The following is a 20,690-nucleotide window of genomic DNA, read 5'->3' on the forward strand; positions in this document are numbered from 1 at the left end:
AAATTATTAATTATTTTAATAAACTATTATTACTATTATTATTATTTAGAGAAAAATAAATTAAAAATAAATAAAATAGGAAAGGATGGGGAGGGGCGATGAGGGGGTGGGGAGGTATTCCTTGCAATTAGAGAACAGACAGATACCTATTGAAAAATCAGGGAGGACGGGGAGGGATGGTGAGGTACTCCCCTCACCCTTATGGTTTGAATATCTAGGAATTGATGATTAGAAAATAAAGTATAATCAAGATTCGCGAGTAAAGGGAGAACCCACCTTCAGGTTTAGTACACGTGTTAACTAGGTAGAAACTTATCTCAAGTGAATGTATTTAAAATATTAATTTCATAGATAAATATAACTTTTGAATAGGTTTCGTTTGGTTAACAGAAGTTAACAGAATCTTATGGAATTGAAATCAAATTTCATTTTTTGGGGTGTTTGGTTATTCAAAGATATAGGAATTTAATTCTGTTGGAATATAAACATTTGATTATTTGATGAAATCTTCATTATTCAGGGATGAGGGGAAGAATTTCATTCCTCTCGTCATTTAAATTTTAAAAAAAGCAAAAGCATTATGTCAAATTTCGTTCATTCAGATTCCGATTTTTATAATAAATTCGATTCCTTCCAAAAGATTATGTGATTAAACCGCTCTGATATAATCTATAAATAATAATGCATTTGTGGAAAATGTGAGATGTAGACAACTATTCACTAACAAAGATAAAAAAAACTTCTAAAAATTAACTTAAAAATTATTTTTAAATAATAAGACGAGGATATATTTATTCATTAATTTTCTTTTTAATCTTATACTAGCTAACAAGCCCGGGTTTAACCCGGGCACTATATAAAATTTTAAAATAAAAAAGTTAAAAAAATATATGTAGTTTTTATAATTGATATATCATATCTTAGTTTGGAGATATTGAGCTGGCTAACATAATATATATGTATGAGTATTTATTGCATTACAAAACATAAAAAAAAATTAACAATCAAAAAGTAAGAATTTAAAATAAAAATCTAATAAGCTAGCTATTTATCTTTAAATATATTACAATATTAAATATGACATATGACATCATAAATAAAATAAAACATTTTTGAAAAAAAATATAGATTTGACACATAATATTTTTTCTAAAAATAATTTTAGAAGACAATTCTTTATTATATATAAAGATACTTTGTTTTTACCATTTATCATTATCTTATTTTTAAAAGAATTCTAGGAGGATCATTGATATAAAATAAACAAGTGTAAGGGGGTGTTCTGTAATTACTCAAATGTTGATGAGTCACTCACCAAGTCACCAACATTTAACAAACCCTTGATAACAATTGCCGGCTCTATTCTTCTTCTTTAAACTCTGCCAACCACCTCAATTTTTACCTGCTACATTCATCAATGTCATAATCAGCACCTACACTATCCGGCACATTTCAGGTAACCATTAATTCTAATTTCTATTACTATTTCATTAATTTAAAAATCGAATCAAATTTGCGAATCACCACCGTTCAAAAGTCGATACAAATTCCCCCCTAACTGTTCTCTACCACTTAAGACACATGGGCATGAGAGTTTCAATTTATTATATGTTGTTGAAATTTTATTTGCCAAACTTACCTTTTTGTATTTTAAGGTTTGTTTTATTTGAACCAATTCCTAATTTCCTATATATATATATTTTATTGTATAATGAATAAATAATTGGGCTGGGGTTTTATACCTCAGCCATGTTCCCATCCCTCATATATATATATTTATAATGTTTAAAAGATATTAACATATATTGTTTATATATGTATTCATATTGATGCCAATTTCTACTTTAATCTTGAAAGTGCAGGTTTAATGAAACTTAAATAATAAAAAATCAATTTAGAAAGGACTATATCTTTTGCTGCTGCTATGGAAAATGGGAAGGGGTCATTTTTTTGGGTGGAGGAGGAGAGCAATGATCCAACATTCGTTCCGATAAAGCAGCAGCAAAGGAGAAGAGTAGTGAAGACAAATAAACCGGAGTTTGTCGGCTGGTGTTCTAAGCCGTTATACGAGTTTCTTCAATCAATTGGCAATGACACTACAAAAGAGCAGTCTCAGCATGAAGTCACTTCCATTATTAACAATTATGTGAATATGCATAATCTTACTAACCCCTTAAGGAAGAAAAAGGTTGACTGTGATGACCGGCTTCGCTATCTTTTTATTAAGAAATCGATTGCCCGAAATAAAATATTTGAGCTACTAAATCCTCATCTTGCCAAGAACCATGATTCATCATCTGAAGATGATGATAATTTGTATAGTTCAGAAGAAGAATATGACGATGACAATAGAATAGCAACTAAGAAGCAGAAAATTTTTAATTTGTTAGAGAAAAATGCAGCTCCACCTCGAAAGAAAAAAACATCAGAGACTCAATTGAGCAGTATCTATGCAGCGGTTATTCCCGAAAATATAAAGCTTTTATATCTTAAGAGGAGTTTAGTTGAGGAGCTTGTTAAGCAGCATTCTTTTGAAAACTTTCAAGGGAAAATGGTAGGTAGTTACATCAGGATAAAATCTGATCCTAATGATTTTTTTCAGAAAAACTCTCATCAACTTCATCCAGTTACAGGTATTCTTCTTCCATGCTAATTTATTCGTCTTATTTACGTTTATGACTATTGTTTTACTATCGTTTGTTCATTAATGTTTTTTAAAATGGACAAAAAAAAGTGTGTTTGGATTAATCCAACCGACACAAGTCTAGTTATAACCTGCACACGAAATGGTGCTTGTAACGGTCTGGCCTGCACTAAAATATTACTCGAGTTGACATTTTGTCGGTTCTAATTAACCCTTTTTTTCCCTCATCAATAAACTTGCACCCTGATGAATTTGAACCTGAATTCACCACTGGTGCCTTTGTATGAAATATAGTTATGACACATCTCTTGGATGGGATTGAATTGTGTGTTCCTCCAACTGGATTTTTATAAGTGAAGTGTTATTAAAGACATGGTAGTGTGATACAGATCAGAAGTTACAGCAGTAGGTTCTCTTAATGATAGTTTATTATTTTATAGTATTTTCTTGTGGACCAAGTTTAGGTTTAGACAACTTGGTTAAATAAGGCGTATGGCCACCGTATTGTATTCATTCCGATTATATGTCGGTTCTCTGAACTTATTAGGAGTGGCTGGAACTCAAATCTAGTTTAGGAGTCCCTGGAAATCGAATCCAGAATCTATCCAAGCTAACAGCTGACTTTTGCTGGCTCTGTTCGTGTTTTATGCTGTATTTGTTCTTATTATCTGTTTCAATCGGTTTGATACGTATCCATTGGTATCAGAGCCAAACTTCTTGCAACACGTGGTAGTGAAAAAAAAAAGGAAAAAAAGTATTTATGAATTTCTAGGTTTTGCAACCTGTGATTTTTGTTTGAAGATGGGGTTTGATGAGGATTTGTTGAAGTTCAAGGAGGAGATATGGCTTAATGAGGAGTTGAATCGAAGTCATGAGGAAATCATGGCGATTTTATGGAATTGGGTGTCGCCACTTTGGGTTTTTGTCCAACAACCGGTGACACAGGTTTCACCTTCAAAGGTAACAGGTTTTGGGGTGGATGAAGATCGGTTTAATGATGCTCCTAATAAACCAACAGTGGTTGCAGAAAGTGATGAAGATGGTAATGGTTCAGACGAGTTTATGGCTGCTTCATATGATGCGGAAACGGTTCCAATCCGGTCTAAGAAGATTTTCAGCATAAGTTTATTGACAACCCTGCTTATGTGTTAGTGTGTTACCGGAAGCTGCCTTGCTGAAAGGTTGCTCTAGTGAAGGTGTTATTGGAAACTTATTTAATGAGGACGAGAACATCTTTATAGGGAGTACAATTTAAGTAGTAGGGCAAAACCATAGCCTGTCCAAACCTGTTATGAAGTTGAATTGGCAACTTTATAATTTTATTTAGTAGTCATCAAAAAACTTTGGCTGTGTTGAAGATGGGCTTAGCGTATGGCTGGAATACAAATCCATGGTTGGGCTTGTTTTACAATTTCAATATGATCAACAAGCTATGGAATTTCAAATCCGAATTTGGGATCCAGGAATTAATCACGCCAATCTATTTTCAAAGCAACACCTTGAGGACAAGGTGTTGTTTGGGGGCGGGAGTAATGATGCAGATCAGAAGTTACAGCAGTTACAGCAGTAGGACAAAGAGTAAAATAAGATAAGGGGTTTAAGTAGTCTTGGTAAATATTCTTTCTCCCTTCCTAACCTAACCTTCTGTTTCCCGCGGGCTAGGGTGGAGCTCAACCTATTCTCGTCGTAGTTTAAGTAGTTTGGAGATGCATTTCAGGTACTGGTGGTATTGGACAAGAAAAAAGGGAATAATTTCTTTCTTCTTTCTGCCTTTCTTTCCCATGACGACTAGGCTTATTAGCGCAGGTGTTCGTCAAGAAAGCTAAGACTAGAAGAAAGAGGGCTAGGCCCCCGGGAGGGCTGGACTGACTACCGGGGATATTCGTGTTACTTCATCTGCACTGGTTTGTACACGAATGCGTGAGTTATACTGAGTACTCAGTAAATTATAGACCACTTCAAATCTTCGTTTTCGAGAGGGATGATCAACTCTGCAAATATCGATCGAAACTTGCATAAACCATATATCTCAGAGAGGTCGTATTTCTTTGGGTTGGTAGTAATGGAATGCTTTCATTATCAAAAATGAAGAACATTTCCCACCAAAAGATCAGTCCAATAATACCACTCACTGAACTACGTGGGAAAATGGACCTTCTTTCTTTTCGGAAAGCATTTTTGGAAAGTAACAATTCCATTAAGTTCCGGTTTCGGAAACTTGTCTGTGAAAGGCTCTCTTGCCTACTCTACAAAAGATTCAATATGAAAAAGAAGACGCACCTGGGATCGGATACATCTTCAATCCTTGAATGTCGGTTTTGCCTTTGAGTCAGTCAATCGATGAAAGAAAAAGTCGAAGGGGCAAGGTCCTTTCCTTTATGAACCCGAGGGCTAGTTCTCACTCTGTTTTGGGGACCCCAAGACTGTGTTTCCCTGTGTTTCCTAGTCTATATAGGTCCAATCTCATCTGCTAGCGCTTCTTCGTTGCTTGGTCGGGACACATTCATCATCATACTAAGTCGTCCGCCTATTTTTCTGATCTCCTTTCCTTCGTGGGAGTAAAGGGAGTTGGTAGCATTCCCCTAGCTTTCATTTCCAATAAGTCTGGGATAAACTAGAAGACTAACTCCTGCCCCTTTCCTTCGCTACTAGGAGAGTCGCTAGCTTGCTTCATTCTATTCAACCCATCTCATTATTCTTTAATTAATATTAATTAATAATAGAATAATACTTCAGTAAATTTTGCTTTATTTACAATTTAGTTCATTTTTAGTTTAGATCTATTCTGTAGAATGAAATTTCATCAATAAGAATAAGAACCTCCAAGAGAAGAAATGGCACTAATCGATTCAATAGAAGGCATTAAGCAGACAGAGCGATAAAAGAGGATATCCTTTATCCTGTTGCAACTTTCATGAAGGCTTTCATTGAAGAATCAAAAGCACATTTATTCCTCAAGCTGTCGATTGGGTCAGTCGGAAGTGCATACGGCAGATCAGCTTCCTCTACCTAGGTACGGATTGGATGCTCCTCCTGCTCGGGCGGGACTCTCAGACGGCTATGATCGGACAATAACTCCAATTGTCCGCACCGGACTCCAAGAAAATACAATAAGACTACTAAGACTACAAGGATGCTCCTACTTACTCTTTTTTGCATTTTTTCTTATTTCTGGCTTGCTGGCCTATAATCCAGATTGATCTATTCAGATTGAGGAAACACCGAGTTCAAGTCTTCTTTCTATGCCCCAACTGGATAAACTCTGAGATTTCTCACTATTCGTATGAAAATGGGTGGAATCTTTTACTCGCCATCTAAGCGATTGATCGAATTTGTATTCCGGAGAGGTCCTAGCTTTATGATATTGTCTTAAATGAATAAGCTATCCTTCTTAACCTGCCTTTAATTGCCAAAGAACCTTCTATAAGAATCAATCCGGAAAGACAGCATTAGATACCTCAGAACTAAGAAGAATGGCGGCAAAATACGGGGATGACTTGTGGCTAGGGGTGAAAGGCCAACCAAGATCGGATTAAGAAGAATGGCAGCCGATGAGATTTACCTTCTTTAGGATAGGAAGGAGAATTTACCAAGTTCTGGGGAGTTGGTGTCCAGTTATGTTTAAGTGCTGCATATATATTTCCTCGAGCCATATTTTCTAAACGAACCAAGGCTAATCCAAATTGCTCTTGTAAAAGATCTCCAACCAATTGGGAGAGAATCAATAGATTCCTTTTCGGGAGCGATTCATCCTTCCCGAACGCAGCATACAACTCTCCGTTGTACTGCGCTCTCCAAGTGTGCCTGTTCCCCCCTTCTTCCTTACCATGGCAAGTCTTTGTGAAATAACTCCGATGAGAAGAAAAAAGAAGGCAGCCCGCACGCCCTATGCTTTTCCCCAGCCTTCCCTCCAGTAAAAAATTAGTTCGTACCCCCTGTGTCTAGGGATTCCTGGGGCATGCGTTAATCATATAGTGGATTTATCTTTCTTTCGATTGAGCGTCCGTTTCCCGAAATGGTGACCCATAACTTGTTTTCCCGGGAAAGGGTTCAGATCTATATCGCAATACATAGCCCGTAGCTCGCGCTCAAAAGTCCTCCGACACGAGTCCTAGTCGTTGCGCTGCGGTCCGTTTCCTGGCTTCGCTTGCGCGATTTGCACTTCTGATTAGTTCCATCCATGCCCAACCCTAATGAATCGAGTATGAACAACTTTGCCTCGGTTGCATGTAAACCCCCCCTTCACCCCCGCCCCCTAAAGTGGTAAAGAAGGCTCTTTGGGGTCTCTCTTTCTATCTGACAGGACAAACAAATAGGAAGGGATGGTTCTTTCATTGCAAGAAGTCTTTTTTCTTTTTTAGATTTTTAGTTATTTTTAGAAAAGAGAAAGAGTAGAAACAAAGGGTACGCTCTCTAAAAGATTTGCCCAGAGCTGTTCACTTTCACTCGGTCGACTGGTATCTTGAAACCTCTTCGCTTGCGGGGGATTAATCAACAATTCGAAGTGCTTTTCTTGCGTCTTCTTGATAAACCAACGTTTATATAGAGATGTAGGAGGATTTGTTTGGGGAGTAAGAAGCCCCTTTGACATCTTTTCATCTGCAAATAATTCTCGATCTGAAAACACAGGCAAATGCAAGGCAATATAATATGAAATTTTTTTTTCATATTTCTAATCTAATCTAAATATTAAACAAAAGGATTAGCAAATAAAAGTGCTAATGCTACAACCAGGCCATAAATTGTTAAAGCTTCCATAAAAGCTAGACTAAGCAATAAAGTACCTCGTATGAATCGGCAAAAAGAGATGGGTCAGATACTGGAATCTGCCCAAAAGTCCTGACTTTTTCGAGGCAGGGCTTCGATCCGTATCTGGCCAACTCCTCGAACTGTTGGGTGCGACATATTCATGGACTGGCAAAGCGAACTCTCCAAAGAGCAAAGTTGGCTTGATGAGCGCAGATGAGGAAGCGGGAGCAAGAAAACCAAGAATCTCTTTCTTGTCTTTCTACTTAAGGGGCAAAGAGAAGCGCTTTTGCTACTGAGAAAGCGAACGGTCAGCGCGAAGGTCCTTCTCCTTCCGCTGAGATGGCCCTCTTTTTTGTTTTGTTTGTTCACCGCGACACGAAATCATGAAGAAGCTGCAATAACTCAGAAAGAGAGTGGCGCCTAGCCGTTGAGAGCGTCTGTTGTCTACAACTCCAACAAGAAAAGGTATAAATATGAAAACTTCTCTACCATTTAGATCGGAGAATTTATGGAGGAAATCTGGTTTTAAATTACCAAAGGGAATACGCCGCGACTCGTTAAAGACAAGAGAAGAAGCTGTCAACGGTTACCAGTTCTGTCAACGGTTACCAGTTCCGTTAGCCGATTAGCAAGCGGTACTCGAGGAACAGGCTTAGTCAGAGATTCAAAGAGAGTTGGGTTAGCAATCCTCACATCCAATTACAAACTACACGTAAGTTGTCCCTTTTTTATGGAGATTTACCCATTACAGAGATGTATAGAGGAACAGAACGAACTTCATATATCCCTTTTCTACTCAATCTAGAAACAAGATTGGACACAGGTAACCTCACCCGTGAACCACGAACTACACTTACAGACAACCTAAGAAGAAACGGAGTATCACCCAGTTGATAAAGCATAAGAAGCAAAAACTAGAAGAATAAACAAGAGATAACGCGCATACAAAGAGGATTCTTACATCTTGGTTGGTCCCACCACCATTGGGGATTGGACATATATATAATCTTTTTTCTAAAAAAGTCTTATATTATATATATTTTATATTCTTATTTATTTAAATAGCTGCAAGACCACTCATTTGAACAGCAACCTGAATTGAACCTCCTGCGGATAAAAAAAAGGAGGAAGTCAATAAAAAAGAGATGTTAATGAATCAAAGGTCCAACTGATCGCCGCGTCTGTATTGTAAATATGCAGTTACTAACAATCCAGCCAAAAAGTAATAGGATGCATGCATAAAGGTTTGGAACTTTTTTATTATCTGAATCTTAAGAACAGGACCCTACCCTATTCTCGAACACTCTGCCGAGCTCCACCCTGCCCGCATTTCTTTTTTTTTTTTTTTATTATCTGAATCTTAAGTACAATTGGAAACCTTCTGTATTTAACAAAAAGTGTCCGCCCCTTAGGTCGCCAAACTACGACGAGAGTTTCGCCTTTTGAAGCGCCAGTCGCGTAGGGCGACCGGGCCAGGCCGAGTCAGAAAGGCTTTGATGACTCAAGGTTCATATTAGGGTTAACTAGGTTTTGGTATTCCTTTTTGAGCTTCTATTTCTTCCGTTAAAGGAGATTCGAGAAAAGATGGAATAAGAAGACGTGTTTCCAGAACGAACAAGATACAGGTTGAGAAGCCACAAAGGACTACCTAATTTGATTCGTTTTTGACGAAAAGCCCCAATTGCATCATAGGCGTTACAAAAAAACGGTTCTTTTTTTTTGTATACTTATAGTTATTATCTTCATTTTGATAGTTTCTACTATTACACAGATTATACCTATTTACACGCTTTTTTTTTTCCAATAAGGGGCGGAGCTTGAAGAAGCGAGCCTATCAGAGAAAAAAGTGCTAGTTGTAGCGCGCATTTTACTAAAAACATGGAAAGTAAAGGCTCTGGGCAACGAGTGGGAGGGAGCCTTGACTTGAAGCATTGTAGAATGAAAGATCTTTATCCCGGCGATGCGTGGGAGTTCACTCAAATAATTAGGGAGAAATTATTCGAAGGACGGCAAAAAGATCGGGAGTCTTCCTTGGAAGATCTCCAAAGGATGCTTTCCGCGTTAAACAAACAAAGGAAATCTGCGAGTTGCGCGAAACGGTTCCGATCTAATATTTACTATTGGGACTGGAAATAAAGAGACCCCTTCACTCCCGTGGAGTAAAATTCTCATCAGTACGAGTCAATGGAATGGCTCCCTGGCCTCTGATATCCATATAAAGGACACGACGAGCGCTATATGATCTTTAGCTATAGGTCTCGTGTGCTTGCTATAGAAAGTACATATACGAGTCACGAGTAAGAGGAAGTGGTAACGGTCGATGGATGTTCATATTTGAGTGAAAAGGCATAACCAGAAGAATTGTGCGAAATAAGTGAATTTATCCAGTTGAGGCATCTTGATTGAGAATAAAGGATTCCCCCATACAGAAAGTTACTTTTTCGTGTACGAGTTTGAAGAACTAATAGCCTGACAAGGTTCGGTCCGATTTAGGTGCCCAATTAGGTGCCAAATAGACCCCATCATTGGTTTGATATATTGATAAGGTGAATATCCAGTCTATTCAATGCTAGGCTGAGTATCAGGGCCTCAAAAAATATCTTTTCGTCCTATGAACTTTAGGTCAGCTCTTTGTCTCCTTGCTATAAAGAGTGAAGTGACCTTCGGTCGAGGAGAAAGTCAGTAAGAATAGGACCGGAAGAATAGGACCGGAAACTGTGCATTTGGCTATTGGTGAGTCTGTCTTTCTTGAGAAAAAAAATTGAGCGACCATGTCCCTCAGATTTGATAAAAGAAAGGTGCATTTGCGGTTAATTCGTTGTAATTAGATACGTTTCAGGTTTGGTCTTATTTGAAAGGTGTTCTTAATGCTAGTTTTGTTCAAGATAGTATGTCTGCTTTCACTAAGACCTGGTTGCAAGGCAGTTCTATCAAATCGAAAATGGGATTTTTAGGGTATCATCGCCGGCATAACCATAAAAAATATCATTAAAAAAGCGTGAGCCGTTATTAAAACTTTATAAAGTTGATGATTCCCACCAAGAATTTGATCGCCGGGTCGTGCTAATTCCATACGAATCAGTACTGACGGGCTTAGAGCGCGTGAAACTCATGACTACCTCGTAAGGGCGTTGGGACCATAACATGTTACACGAAAGCGCCGCTTTCTTTGTAGTATTGTCACACAGCTGCCCGCCTAGAAGAGCCACTCGCTCTGTAGATGAGCGTTTGCGACCGTTTACAAGAGTGAATACTGAAACAGACAATTCCTGATGCCCTCAGACAGATCCACTATCGCCTCTTGGCTTTCTTTTAATAGATTCTATTCGACTGGCTTTCCGCAGAATTCTATATGTATCTATGAGACCGAGTATGGAATTCTGTGTACTCACTTTAAATTGAGTATCCGTTTCCTTCCTTTTCCTGCTAGGATTGGAAATCCTGTATTTTACATATCCATACAATTGATATGTAACAAAAACCATATGTAGTAGTGAGGGTTGTTGAGCGGGGCTTCTTTTTGAAAAAGGGGGAGTGAGGGTTGGGGAAGGTCCGGAAAGCCCTCACTTTATTGATGGGGCATTTGGATCCTTCCTCTCGACAAAACAGAAAATACCAAAAAGTTCGAATTCACAGCTAATAACATTGAACTTTTTTTCATTCTAGTTATTGACGTGGGAAGGAATAAAGAAGATTAGAGATACAATTAAATAAAGCCCCTTCTTTTCTCTTTTTTCCCTAGAAAAAGGGAGGAAAGAGAAAGAATATTACATGCAACAGCTGTGAGAGTCGGGTTCAGGTTGGAATTAAATTAATATGAATTTCAGGTTTTGAACCCTTAGACGAGTCTCGCTTGGAGTAGTACTCTGTACTCTCCACTACTTGTAATGTCCATTTACTACTATAATGCCTACTTGCAACAATGCCCGCATTAAACGCCGATTCTTCCCATGCGACGCGAGATCTTTGGGGATGATTCTGTACTACAGTTTGGTGGCGGAACTTTAGGGCACCCTTGGGGAAATGCACCTGGTGCCGTAGCTAATCGAGTAGCTCTAGAAGCATGTGTACAAGCTCGTAACGAGGGACGCGATCTTGCTACTGATGCTGCTAACTCTCAGTTTAGTCCTACTTCTGATTCATTTTGTTACTAAAAAAGGAGGAGGAAACTTAGTACCAAATGCTTGGCAATCCTTGGTAGAGCTTATTTATGATTTGGTGCTGAACCTGGTAAATGAACAAATAGGGGGAAAAGGGATTTCCCAAGGATCTAAAACCGCAATCCCTTTTGGGGGCCAAATACCTCCGATCTCTACCGTAGGTGCCAAAGAAGAATGAAAAAAAGCCCAAAAAAAAGCAAAAAAGAACATAACCTCCGAAACGATAAACAGAATAAACCCATGTCCTTAACAGTCAGTTTTCAGCTTCTTGCGGTAATCAGAACATAAAAGACAATCATACCGACGAGGTGAGTCCCACCGTCACATCCCAATACCGCGCAGGCAAGTCCTTTGAAGCTCTCCTTTTTTACTAGTCACGACCACCATGGGATTGATGGCTTTTTTAGTAACGTCATTCTCTTAAATATAGTTTATTATATTTAGTATTTTCTTGTGCACCAAGTTTAGGCTTAGACAAATTGTAGTCAGTCAGATTATATGTCGGTTCTTTGAACTTATTAGGAGTGGTTGGAACTCAGATCCAGTTTAGGAGTCCCTGGAACTTGAATCCAGAATCTATGAAAGTTAATAGATGACTTTTGTTGGCTCTGTTCGTGTTATTTACTGTATGTTTTCTTATTTGCTGTTTCAATCAGCTTGATACATATCATAGTGATGGTACATTCGTTTGTTTTTATGATGTGATGAACATCAGCTAAAGTATTGCTTTCAACCGTATGGCTGTTTAAGAAATTTACCTGCAGTAAAACAATTATCTTTATAAACATGTACCTTTATTAAAGATAATTTTGCTACCTATTCCGTCTCTGGTTCCTGCATCTCGCTAGGTTCTATTTCTTGTAGAAGTTGGTGAAGCTTAATTCTATATTAACTCTGTTTCTATTTGTTTTTTCTCAATATGTATGAAAGCATCAGTGAAACTTTTCTTATTCCAGATAGTTATATACCTTTGAGCATTAATTTTGGGTAATCTTTGTGCTGAACAGAAGTTGCTAAAGAATTTACTGTGAGGGTGCGTTTATTGAGTTCTAAATCGGTCATCTTATGCATGATATAAAGTATCCAACCAATGCGATTTGCCTTAATCTATCAATATTAGCTCTTTAGAACAACTTAAATTCATCAAAAGGTTATTGGAGAATGGAGATCTGTTATTACTTATTTGATACCACTTAGATGGTTCATTACTGTGATCGCTGTAAACCCTTCATCTGCGCCTGTTAGGTCCTTGCTTATTGTGTCTTTCTGTTACTATGCAGGGGTAAAAAATGTACTTGTAAATGGTGTAATACATGAAGTTCTTCTTCAGGTTCCAAACATGATAAAAGACTTGCCTATATGCATGTTGTCTGATGAAGACTTCTCTAAGGTAATTAACATTTTTAGTTGGATCAGTCAAGCTATAGCTTTATTATAGTATAAATGGTAAGTCATCATGAACTTAAGAATGTTTCCAATGTTGGTCCGATGCGATGAGAAGTAATTGAAGCTGTTAAAAGGAAACTTAATCGTTTACTTGTAGGCACTAATCATCTGTTTATCAATGTTGGTGGAATATCGGTGAATTTATTTGTTTCCTTACTTATTGAACATAAATATATTTCTTTTCTTATAACACATTTAATTACTCTCTTAACTAATTTTTGAAGTACAATACATTTAAATTATTTTTAGCTAATTGTAACTTAAGTTTCTTTTCCTTTTCAACAAAAATATGGATTTACTACATATTATTTTATAAAAAAACAGTAAAACATAGTCAATTAGTCATTTGATTATATTACTGGAGAAAGCAAGTGATATCTTACGATCTCTCCGATTTTATTACACTGACCTTGAGAACCACCACTAAAAACTCAGATATCATAAATCCGTATGAATTATGATAATATATAAATGATTTGTTCAGCTGTGTCGTGCGGGTACCGTGGTAAGTTCTTTAGTATGCAGCAAGTCAACATTAATTGATTGGTTCACAATAAAAACATTATTTCTTTGGATAATCAAATTTAATGTAGAAACTTCTTTTGCGCCACCATTGACCACCCGCCAAAGCCAGCAGTTGGTGGAGCTGGCCGTCATTACCCTTAATCTCGTCTCTTCACTGAAAGTTAGATTTCTTTCTATCTAAAAAAGTTGAAATTTTTTCAACTTCCACACATTGCATGGGTGCAATTCTAGTGCAATAAGATTCTAGACCTAGTTTGCTTGTATATTTGATGGGTGAAAAAAACAGATAATAATTGAAATATTGTTAAACCAGAAAAGAAAGTAAGATCTAATTATTGCCAGGATACTCATTCTTACAAATCATCCCATATGTGATTTCCCTATGTTTTATTTCAACTCATTTGCAATTCTTTGCTCATGATCTTTCTAGAATCTCATTATATCTAAAGTATCTTAGCTAAAAAGGATCGTAATTCTTTCATTCCCTTCATACGTAACTTTTTTTTAATTACATTATCAGATAAAGTACATTGTCAAATATGCTCTGATTTGAAGGCTCTGCCTAGTGCCTTTTAAATTATTTACACTTGAGAAATGCGATTACCATATAATCTTTAACAGACATGATTAGTTGGTAAGCTAGGCCGACGTTAATTAGTTTCTCAAGATTTGTGTGAAAATTGAAGTTTCTAAGTTCTGTATATCTGAACTGGTTTATGCAAACATAAAACTAATCATGTTATCTGGCATTCCCATTATTCTTCCAGGAAGAATGCGAGGATCTATGTCAAAGAGTCAAGGATGGTTTGCTTAAGAGGCCTACTGTTGTTAGTTTTCCTCTCTTATTCAGTGTGGTACTTAACATGAAGAGGTTTTGTGATCTTTCACTTATTTTTTGATTCTTAAAACTCTCAATAATAGGTGGAGGTTGAACAGAAGACCCAAGTCTTGCATGAGGATATAATAAAACATGTACGTATTGCTCCAGCCTCCAGTGAACATTTAATCGGACTTTCCGTACAAAACTGTTTTAGTTTGTTGTACCGTGATCATAATATATAAAAACTTTGTCATCAATTTCTTGGATCTTAGAAATGATGATCTTTTTCTGATTTGAGTTTTATAGCATATGTACTTCGGTTATTCATATTCCAAATAGTCAATGCATAATACACAGGATAGCAGTTTCCAATTTGAAGTTTTATTTTACCCATCATTTTATTGCTAACTTAATGTTTATTTTTTTTCTTTTCCTACTCTAATTATATTATATTAGCTACACAATGAGTTTGTATTATAGCAAAATGATTTAAAACGTAACGCAACATAAGGTCTGAAGTTGAAGCATTTTATCGTCTTACGTTTACTTGCTTTGTCTTAGCTGTGTTTAAGTGAAGTTTTTTTTATTTTATTTTATGCAGTGGATTCCTAGAGAGCTTAAACATCTACAAAACCTTATTGACCGTGCCAATGAGAAAGGATGGCGCAAAGAATATCCTTTTGTGTAATATAATTGCTATTTTGCGTTACTGCAATCGTGTTACTTTTTTGTATTCCCATTTGTTTCTAGTAGTGTATTTGGAGATTTCTCCAAGTTAAGTTATACTTTTGTCTTGTCTCAACTCCAACCTGGGCCTGTGGTTAGTTAAAAATTAATTAAATTTATGCTATCATAATTATCTGAAAGAGCATAGATCTCACCTCATTTAGTCATTTTATAAATTAATAAACTCACTATTTATGTTAATATAATAATTTAACATGACTTGTATCTAGATTCTTGGTAAACCTTTACTTTCTTCAGTCCTTACGCTATTTGACTATCTAGAAAGAAAAAAACTGCTCCAAACACCATCAGAGGTATCAAAGTTGCTGGCTGATGTTCCAAACGTGACTGCAGATAAATTAGATCCTGAACTTACCCCACAGGAACAAGCAGAGGATATAAACGAGTTGCATCGTTCACCCACAACTCATAAGGATGTCTCACATCCTACTCTTGATGCATCAGGTTTGTTTGTGCATTTGCTTATAACAAATAGTTTACCTTGATATAATAAATTTTTTCTGACATTTTTATTTTTAAGTACCAATTTATGATATCATAAACATGTTCACGTGCATTTTATTGCATTGTTGAAACCTTTGGCTCCCAAATGAAGTATAGTTATACAGAATGACTGGTTTTGAGACTTCTGTGAGCATGTTGCTTTATTGTTCTCTTAATTTCCATTATTATCACCATGTTACATTCAAATCTTTCATTTCTGTCAGTTTGGAAGTTGTTTTGCAGTTTTCATGAGATATTACATAGTTACATTTAACTACTTATAAGCCATGGTTACAAGTGTTGCACTTATTAGCCTCATCTGGTTTATAATTTAATTACGATGGCTAATTCAGCTTAGCGTGTTTTTCTATTGGATCGAATCAAAAGTTAGCTTAAGGGAAGCGTGTGAAATGAGCTGAACACGTTCAACATATTGAAAGTTGTCAATAATTAAGTTAATAGGGGTGAACCTTTTACCCAAAAAAAAGGAGGCAATAATTATAGTGCTTACAGTCTTCTGGAATGTATTATATTAGAATTTTACTTATTATTTTTCTGATATCATAGTTTTTGCAACCATATTTAAATCATTATCTATTTAATAAAAACGGACAAAACAATGTTTGGCTGTGAACCTGATCCCATTTTAACCTGTTATCCAATCCGACTGCTCTGCTAGTTTTGTCACATATATTTGTTCATCGTAGTCTTTATCATTTACTGCAGTAATAATATAGCAAGAAAGATACTTAAATTTCAATGCACTCACAATGGTAATGCTTCTCCATTAACACGAGTTGTTTATATATGCAGAACATGAAGTGCCAGTTCTTGTTGAAGTCAAGGAAGGCAACGCAGGGCCAATGGAGAATGGGAGACCTGGAGAACACTTGACAGGCCTCCAGTGGGTTGAAGTCGAGCAGGTTCCCAAGACCAAAAATTCGGGTCAAAAGGCGGTCTTAAATGGCTCGGCCGGTGTAATTGAGTTAAGTGACGATGAAGAGGAAACACAGAAGCAAGAGGACCAAGAGGAAACACATAAGCAAGACAACCAAGAGGAAACACTGAAGCAAGACGACGAGTATGACTTCTCTTGTAAAAAATGGTTTTACCGAGACCCACAAGGAAAAATACAAGGACCTGTTTCAAGAACTGAGTTGAAGGTCTGGAGTGATGCAGGCTACTTCTATCCCGACTTTAAGGTATGGAAAGATGGTCAAACTCCAGATGATGCTATCTTGTTGACAGATATGCTTTCAGGGAATTGTAGCAAATGCTAGTAAATAGCATTTATAGGTTTTATGTCCCTTAGGGAACGTGTCATTAATTCATTATATCATCTTTTTGTTTGGAAAAAATATCATTTGATTCGAGTCATTATAGTTGGGCTTAATTTACTTCTTTTATAGTTTTTTTTTATATACTCCATGAGTTAGCAAATATTTTGGTTATTAAACGTAGAAGTGTTAACTTACATTAGTCTTTTTAGTCGTGCTTAATTTACTTCTTTCATAGTTTATATATATATACTCCATGAGTTACCAAATATTTTCGTTATTAAACGTAGTAGTGTTAACTTACACTAGTCTTTTGTTTTTGCCATAATAATACAATGTCTTAGACTTAATTATCAACTAGGGGTACAACACAATGTGGTGGTAGCCAGAGGCGGATCCAGAAATTTGTTTAAACGGGGCAAAAAGCTTACTTAGTGACTGATGAGCCTCGTAAGAAGCAATAAACAAAAGCAAAAAAAAAGTTTGCAAAACTATAACAGAATAGCCTTGAATAGCTTTAAAACAACCTCAAAAGATCCATGAAAATAAAAAAAAATCAAAAATACAACAAATTAGCAGCTTTAATACAATTAAAAAATCCGCCGCAAAATAACAATATTACAACCGCAAAAACGCCAAATTTGCAAAAAACAACCAAAACAACATCTTCAAAATAACCAATTTACCATCATAATAGAGCATTACAACAACAAAACAAAAAAACTAACCGGTAAACAGCCAAAATTTAAACAATAAAATATATATATATATTACAAAAAAATATTTCACCTATATCATTAGGAGATGATGAAAACGTTTCTTTTCTTATAAGATATTTTGCCATTTATCTAATAAAAAGTAGTAGCAAAATAATCTATATATTATAAATAAATATTATTTTTATTAAAGCAAGTAAAAATGATAAAATAATGAGAAAAAAAATAAAAATAAAATAGTTCCAACATCATAAGATAAATTTAATTTCCACTACATTCCACCTAAATAAATTTCTTCTTTTTATTAGGGTTTATAAATTATAGATTAAGTTAGGATTTTTGCTTACCTTATTCAAAATAGAGTCTCTAAAATAAAAGATAGTGAATTAAGATGTCATCGAGCAGTAGCAAGAAAAGATAAAAGAATTAGATATTTGAGTAGTTATTATTTTAGAATGAAATAAAAAAAAATAAAATAATTAGATATGTAATGTAAACTTGTTATCAAATTTGAAGTCATTTCTTCATGATCTAATTTTGCTAATCTGCCGAGGGCACATGAAATTTAGGCTTTGTGGGCTTTTTGTCCAAAAAAAATTACATAACAAAAAATGCATCTTTGGGCAGCCCATAAGGGGCATTACCCCCCACTAGATATACATTACATCCGCCCCTAGTGGTAGCAGTAGCGGTAGCGAATATTGTAGATAATTGATGTGAGTGTAATTAACGTTGAGAGGGTAATGTAGGCATTTTAGAATTAGATTACGTAATTATTGTAAAGATATGTAATGTTAATGGTATTGTGTAATTCATGGGCATAAGGGCAGTATGGATATTTCCAACATGAAAAAAATGTAATTTTCAACAACGATATAGAATTTTAATTTAAAGATAATCTATGTTGGGACAATGTAAAGATAAATTTAATGGTATAGATTTGCCAGAATTCCATTCATATGATTTCCATGTCGATGGGTATGAGTTCCTGCCTGTGTTTTTATTTTGTCGGTTTAATTGTTTAACTGATGTTGCCGCTTTAAAATTATTATTGACATTACACCATTCTAATTTAATTTAAGTTACTAAAATAACTCAAATCATTTCAAAGGGGTGTTTGGTATTGCGATTACAAAACAAAATCTGCGTTTTCAAAATAGATTATGCGTTTTCAAAACTGCATTTTGAAAAAGCATGTAAGCATGTAGGTACATGCTTCTCCAAAACTGCGTTTTAATAGTCAATAATCACTTTTTCATACAAACACTTTTTTAGATTATCTGCATTTTATAAACGCAATAATCATATTATTACTTTATAATGCAATCCCAAACACTCTCTAAGTTAGCATGTCTTTAGGTCCATTAAGATGCTTTAACATTCTACGACTAGGGAGTAGGAAGCTATGTAGTATGTACAACTTGTAACAGGTAAAGAATTTTACCTCAAAGACTAAGTCGATACAAATACAAATTGAACGTCGATCAAAATTTCAAAATAATTTAAGAACATAACGGAAGACTAATTGGATGAGTGTGATGCAAAAGTATGTGCAAAAGTATTAATTTTAAGTGTTTTTATTGTCTTCATTTTAAAGTACTTTTACTATAATGAATATAATGGACATGAGATGAGGGTCGTTAGTGGAGATGATCAAATATGAACCTTATCCACCTATAAAATATTGTCACTATTATTTTCCAAATTGTTGGGTTTAGAGTTGTGTGTGATATTCCAACGATCATTAATTCATTCGAAGAACCAATACTGAAGGAAGCGGAAGTGTTGGGAATGGATTCTTTTTGATGACTTGTCACTGACGTGAGTCGTTAGTGATTACCAGTGAAGAAGCTAGCGAGCCATGTGCAAGTATGAAGTCAAGATAAGTTTGATGACTCATCACCCATTTGTAGATGGAATTTCATAGGCATTAAATGTCAATGTACTTCACTAATACACAAGGACGGAGCCAGAACTTTTTTTGTCAGGGGGCAAATTTAAAAGTCTCTTATTATATTTATTAGAGTCATCTTTGAGGGGAAAAATTTTTTTAAACAAAAATTAACTCTCAACGGAGAATTTAGAAAAAATGGACCCTTAAAATAATTTCGTCTGGGTGCCAGTTATGAGAACATCTATTTTTAACTTGAACATTGTTCTTTGCAATTTTAGAGCATGTGATAAATTTTGATACAATTACCCAAACAAATAAAACACTTTCTTCAACTTTTATTTTTCAACTTCGTTAAAAATCGAAATAACTGAAGATTTTTACTTTACCAATAGAAGATTTTATCTCAAAACTAATGTTCCCAACATAAGTAACATACTTACAAAGAAGAGGCTTATGACAACGATGATGACATTTGTATGTATAATGTATATTCTGTTTATTGTTACGAGTATTATTTAGGAATAAAACTATAAATATACCTCTAAAAAATTACATTGTACCAAAATTGGAATGGGGGCAATTGCCCACACTGCCCCCATTGTGGAGCCGTCCCTGCAACGATGGTGACATTTGTATGTATAATGTATTTTCTGTTTATTGTTACGAGTAATATTTAGGAATAAAACTATAAATATACCTCTAAAAAAATTACATTGTACCAAAATTGGAATGGGGGCACTTGCCCACACTGCCCCCATTGTGGAGCCGTCCCTGCTAATACAATAGGGTAAAGTTGAGAGGATCTCAACCATTGGATTGAAATCAAAGGTTGTTATAATAGGGCACTTAATTTCAATTTAATGGTTGAGATCCTCTCAACTTTACCTATAAAGTTATAATAACTTTAGGAAATCTTAATCCAATACAATATTGACAACCACCTTCACAGCAACATCATGTTTTGAAAATCTTATTTAAACTTGTTATACTTTTATTAATACATTTAATGTGTTATATTTTAATATAAAGATACCGTGTGATATGTTTATTGTTACAGACGTGATGTGTTTGTTAGGTAGTTGTTAGATTGTGTTATATGGTGTTGATGTGGCACACAACCCTCGTATGATGGTGTGAACTAGGGATTAATCAAAAATCTCAAATTCCGATCCTTCTCTCGTATCGGTCCTAAAAGTTGGTATTAAATCCCAAATGGGACTGCGACTGGT

At 35.6% G+C, this 20,690-nt stretch overlaps 1 protein-coding gene across 2 annotated transcripts; it reads left to right on the top strand.

Annotated features, from left to right (window-relative positions):
* Positions 1-1,363: 1,363 nt before the first annotated feature.
* LOC122584050 (uncharacterized protein At5g08430) lies at positions 1,364-16,982 on the top strand. 2 transcript variants are annotated; one of them, XM_043756401.1, is made up of 8 exons: positions 1,364-1,456; positions 1,863-2,633; positions 12,834-12,943; positions 14,292-14,351; positions 14,446-14,496; positions 14,946-15,016; positions 15,336-15,535; positions 16,388-16,982. In XM_043756401.1, the coding sequence occupies exons 2-8, from the start codon at positions 1,925-1,927 to the stop codon at positions 16,852-16,854; spliced, it is 1,668 nt and encodes a 555-aa protein (XP_043612336.1). In that variant the 5' UTR covers positions 1,364-1,456; positions 1,863-1,924; the 3' UTR covers positions 16,855-16,982. The 2 variants fall into 2 exon arrangements, with proteins under 2 accessions (XP_043612336.1, XP_043612337.1); XM_043756402.1 differs by having other exon boundaries at positions 1,380-1,456; positions 1,858-2,633.
* The last annotated feature ends 3,708 nt before the right edge of the window (positions 16,983-20,690 follow it).

This window comes from Erigeron canadensis, chromosome 1 (assembly GCF_010389155.1).
Source record: "Erigeron canadensis isolate Cc75 chromosome 1, C_canadensis_v1, whole genome shotgun sequence".
NCBI classification, from domain to species: Eukaryota; Viridiplantae; Streptophyta; class Magnoliopsida; order Asterales; family Asteraceae; genus Erigeron; species Erigeron canadensis.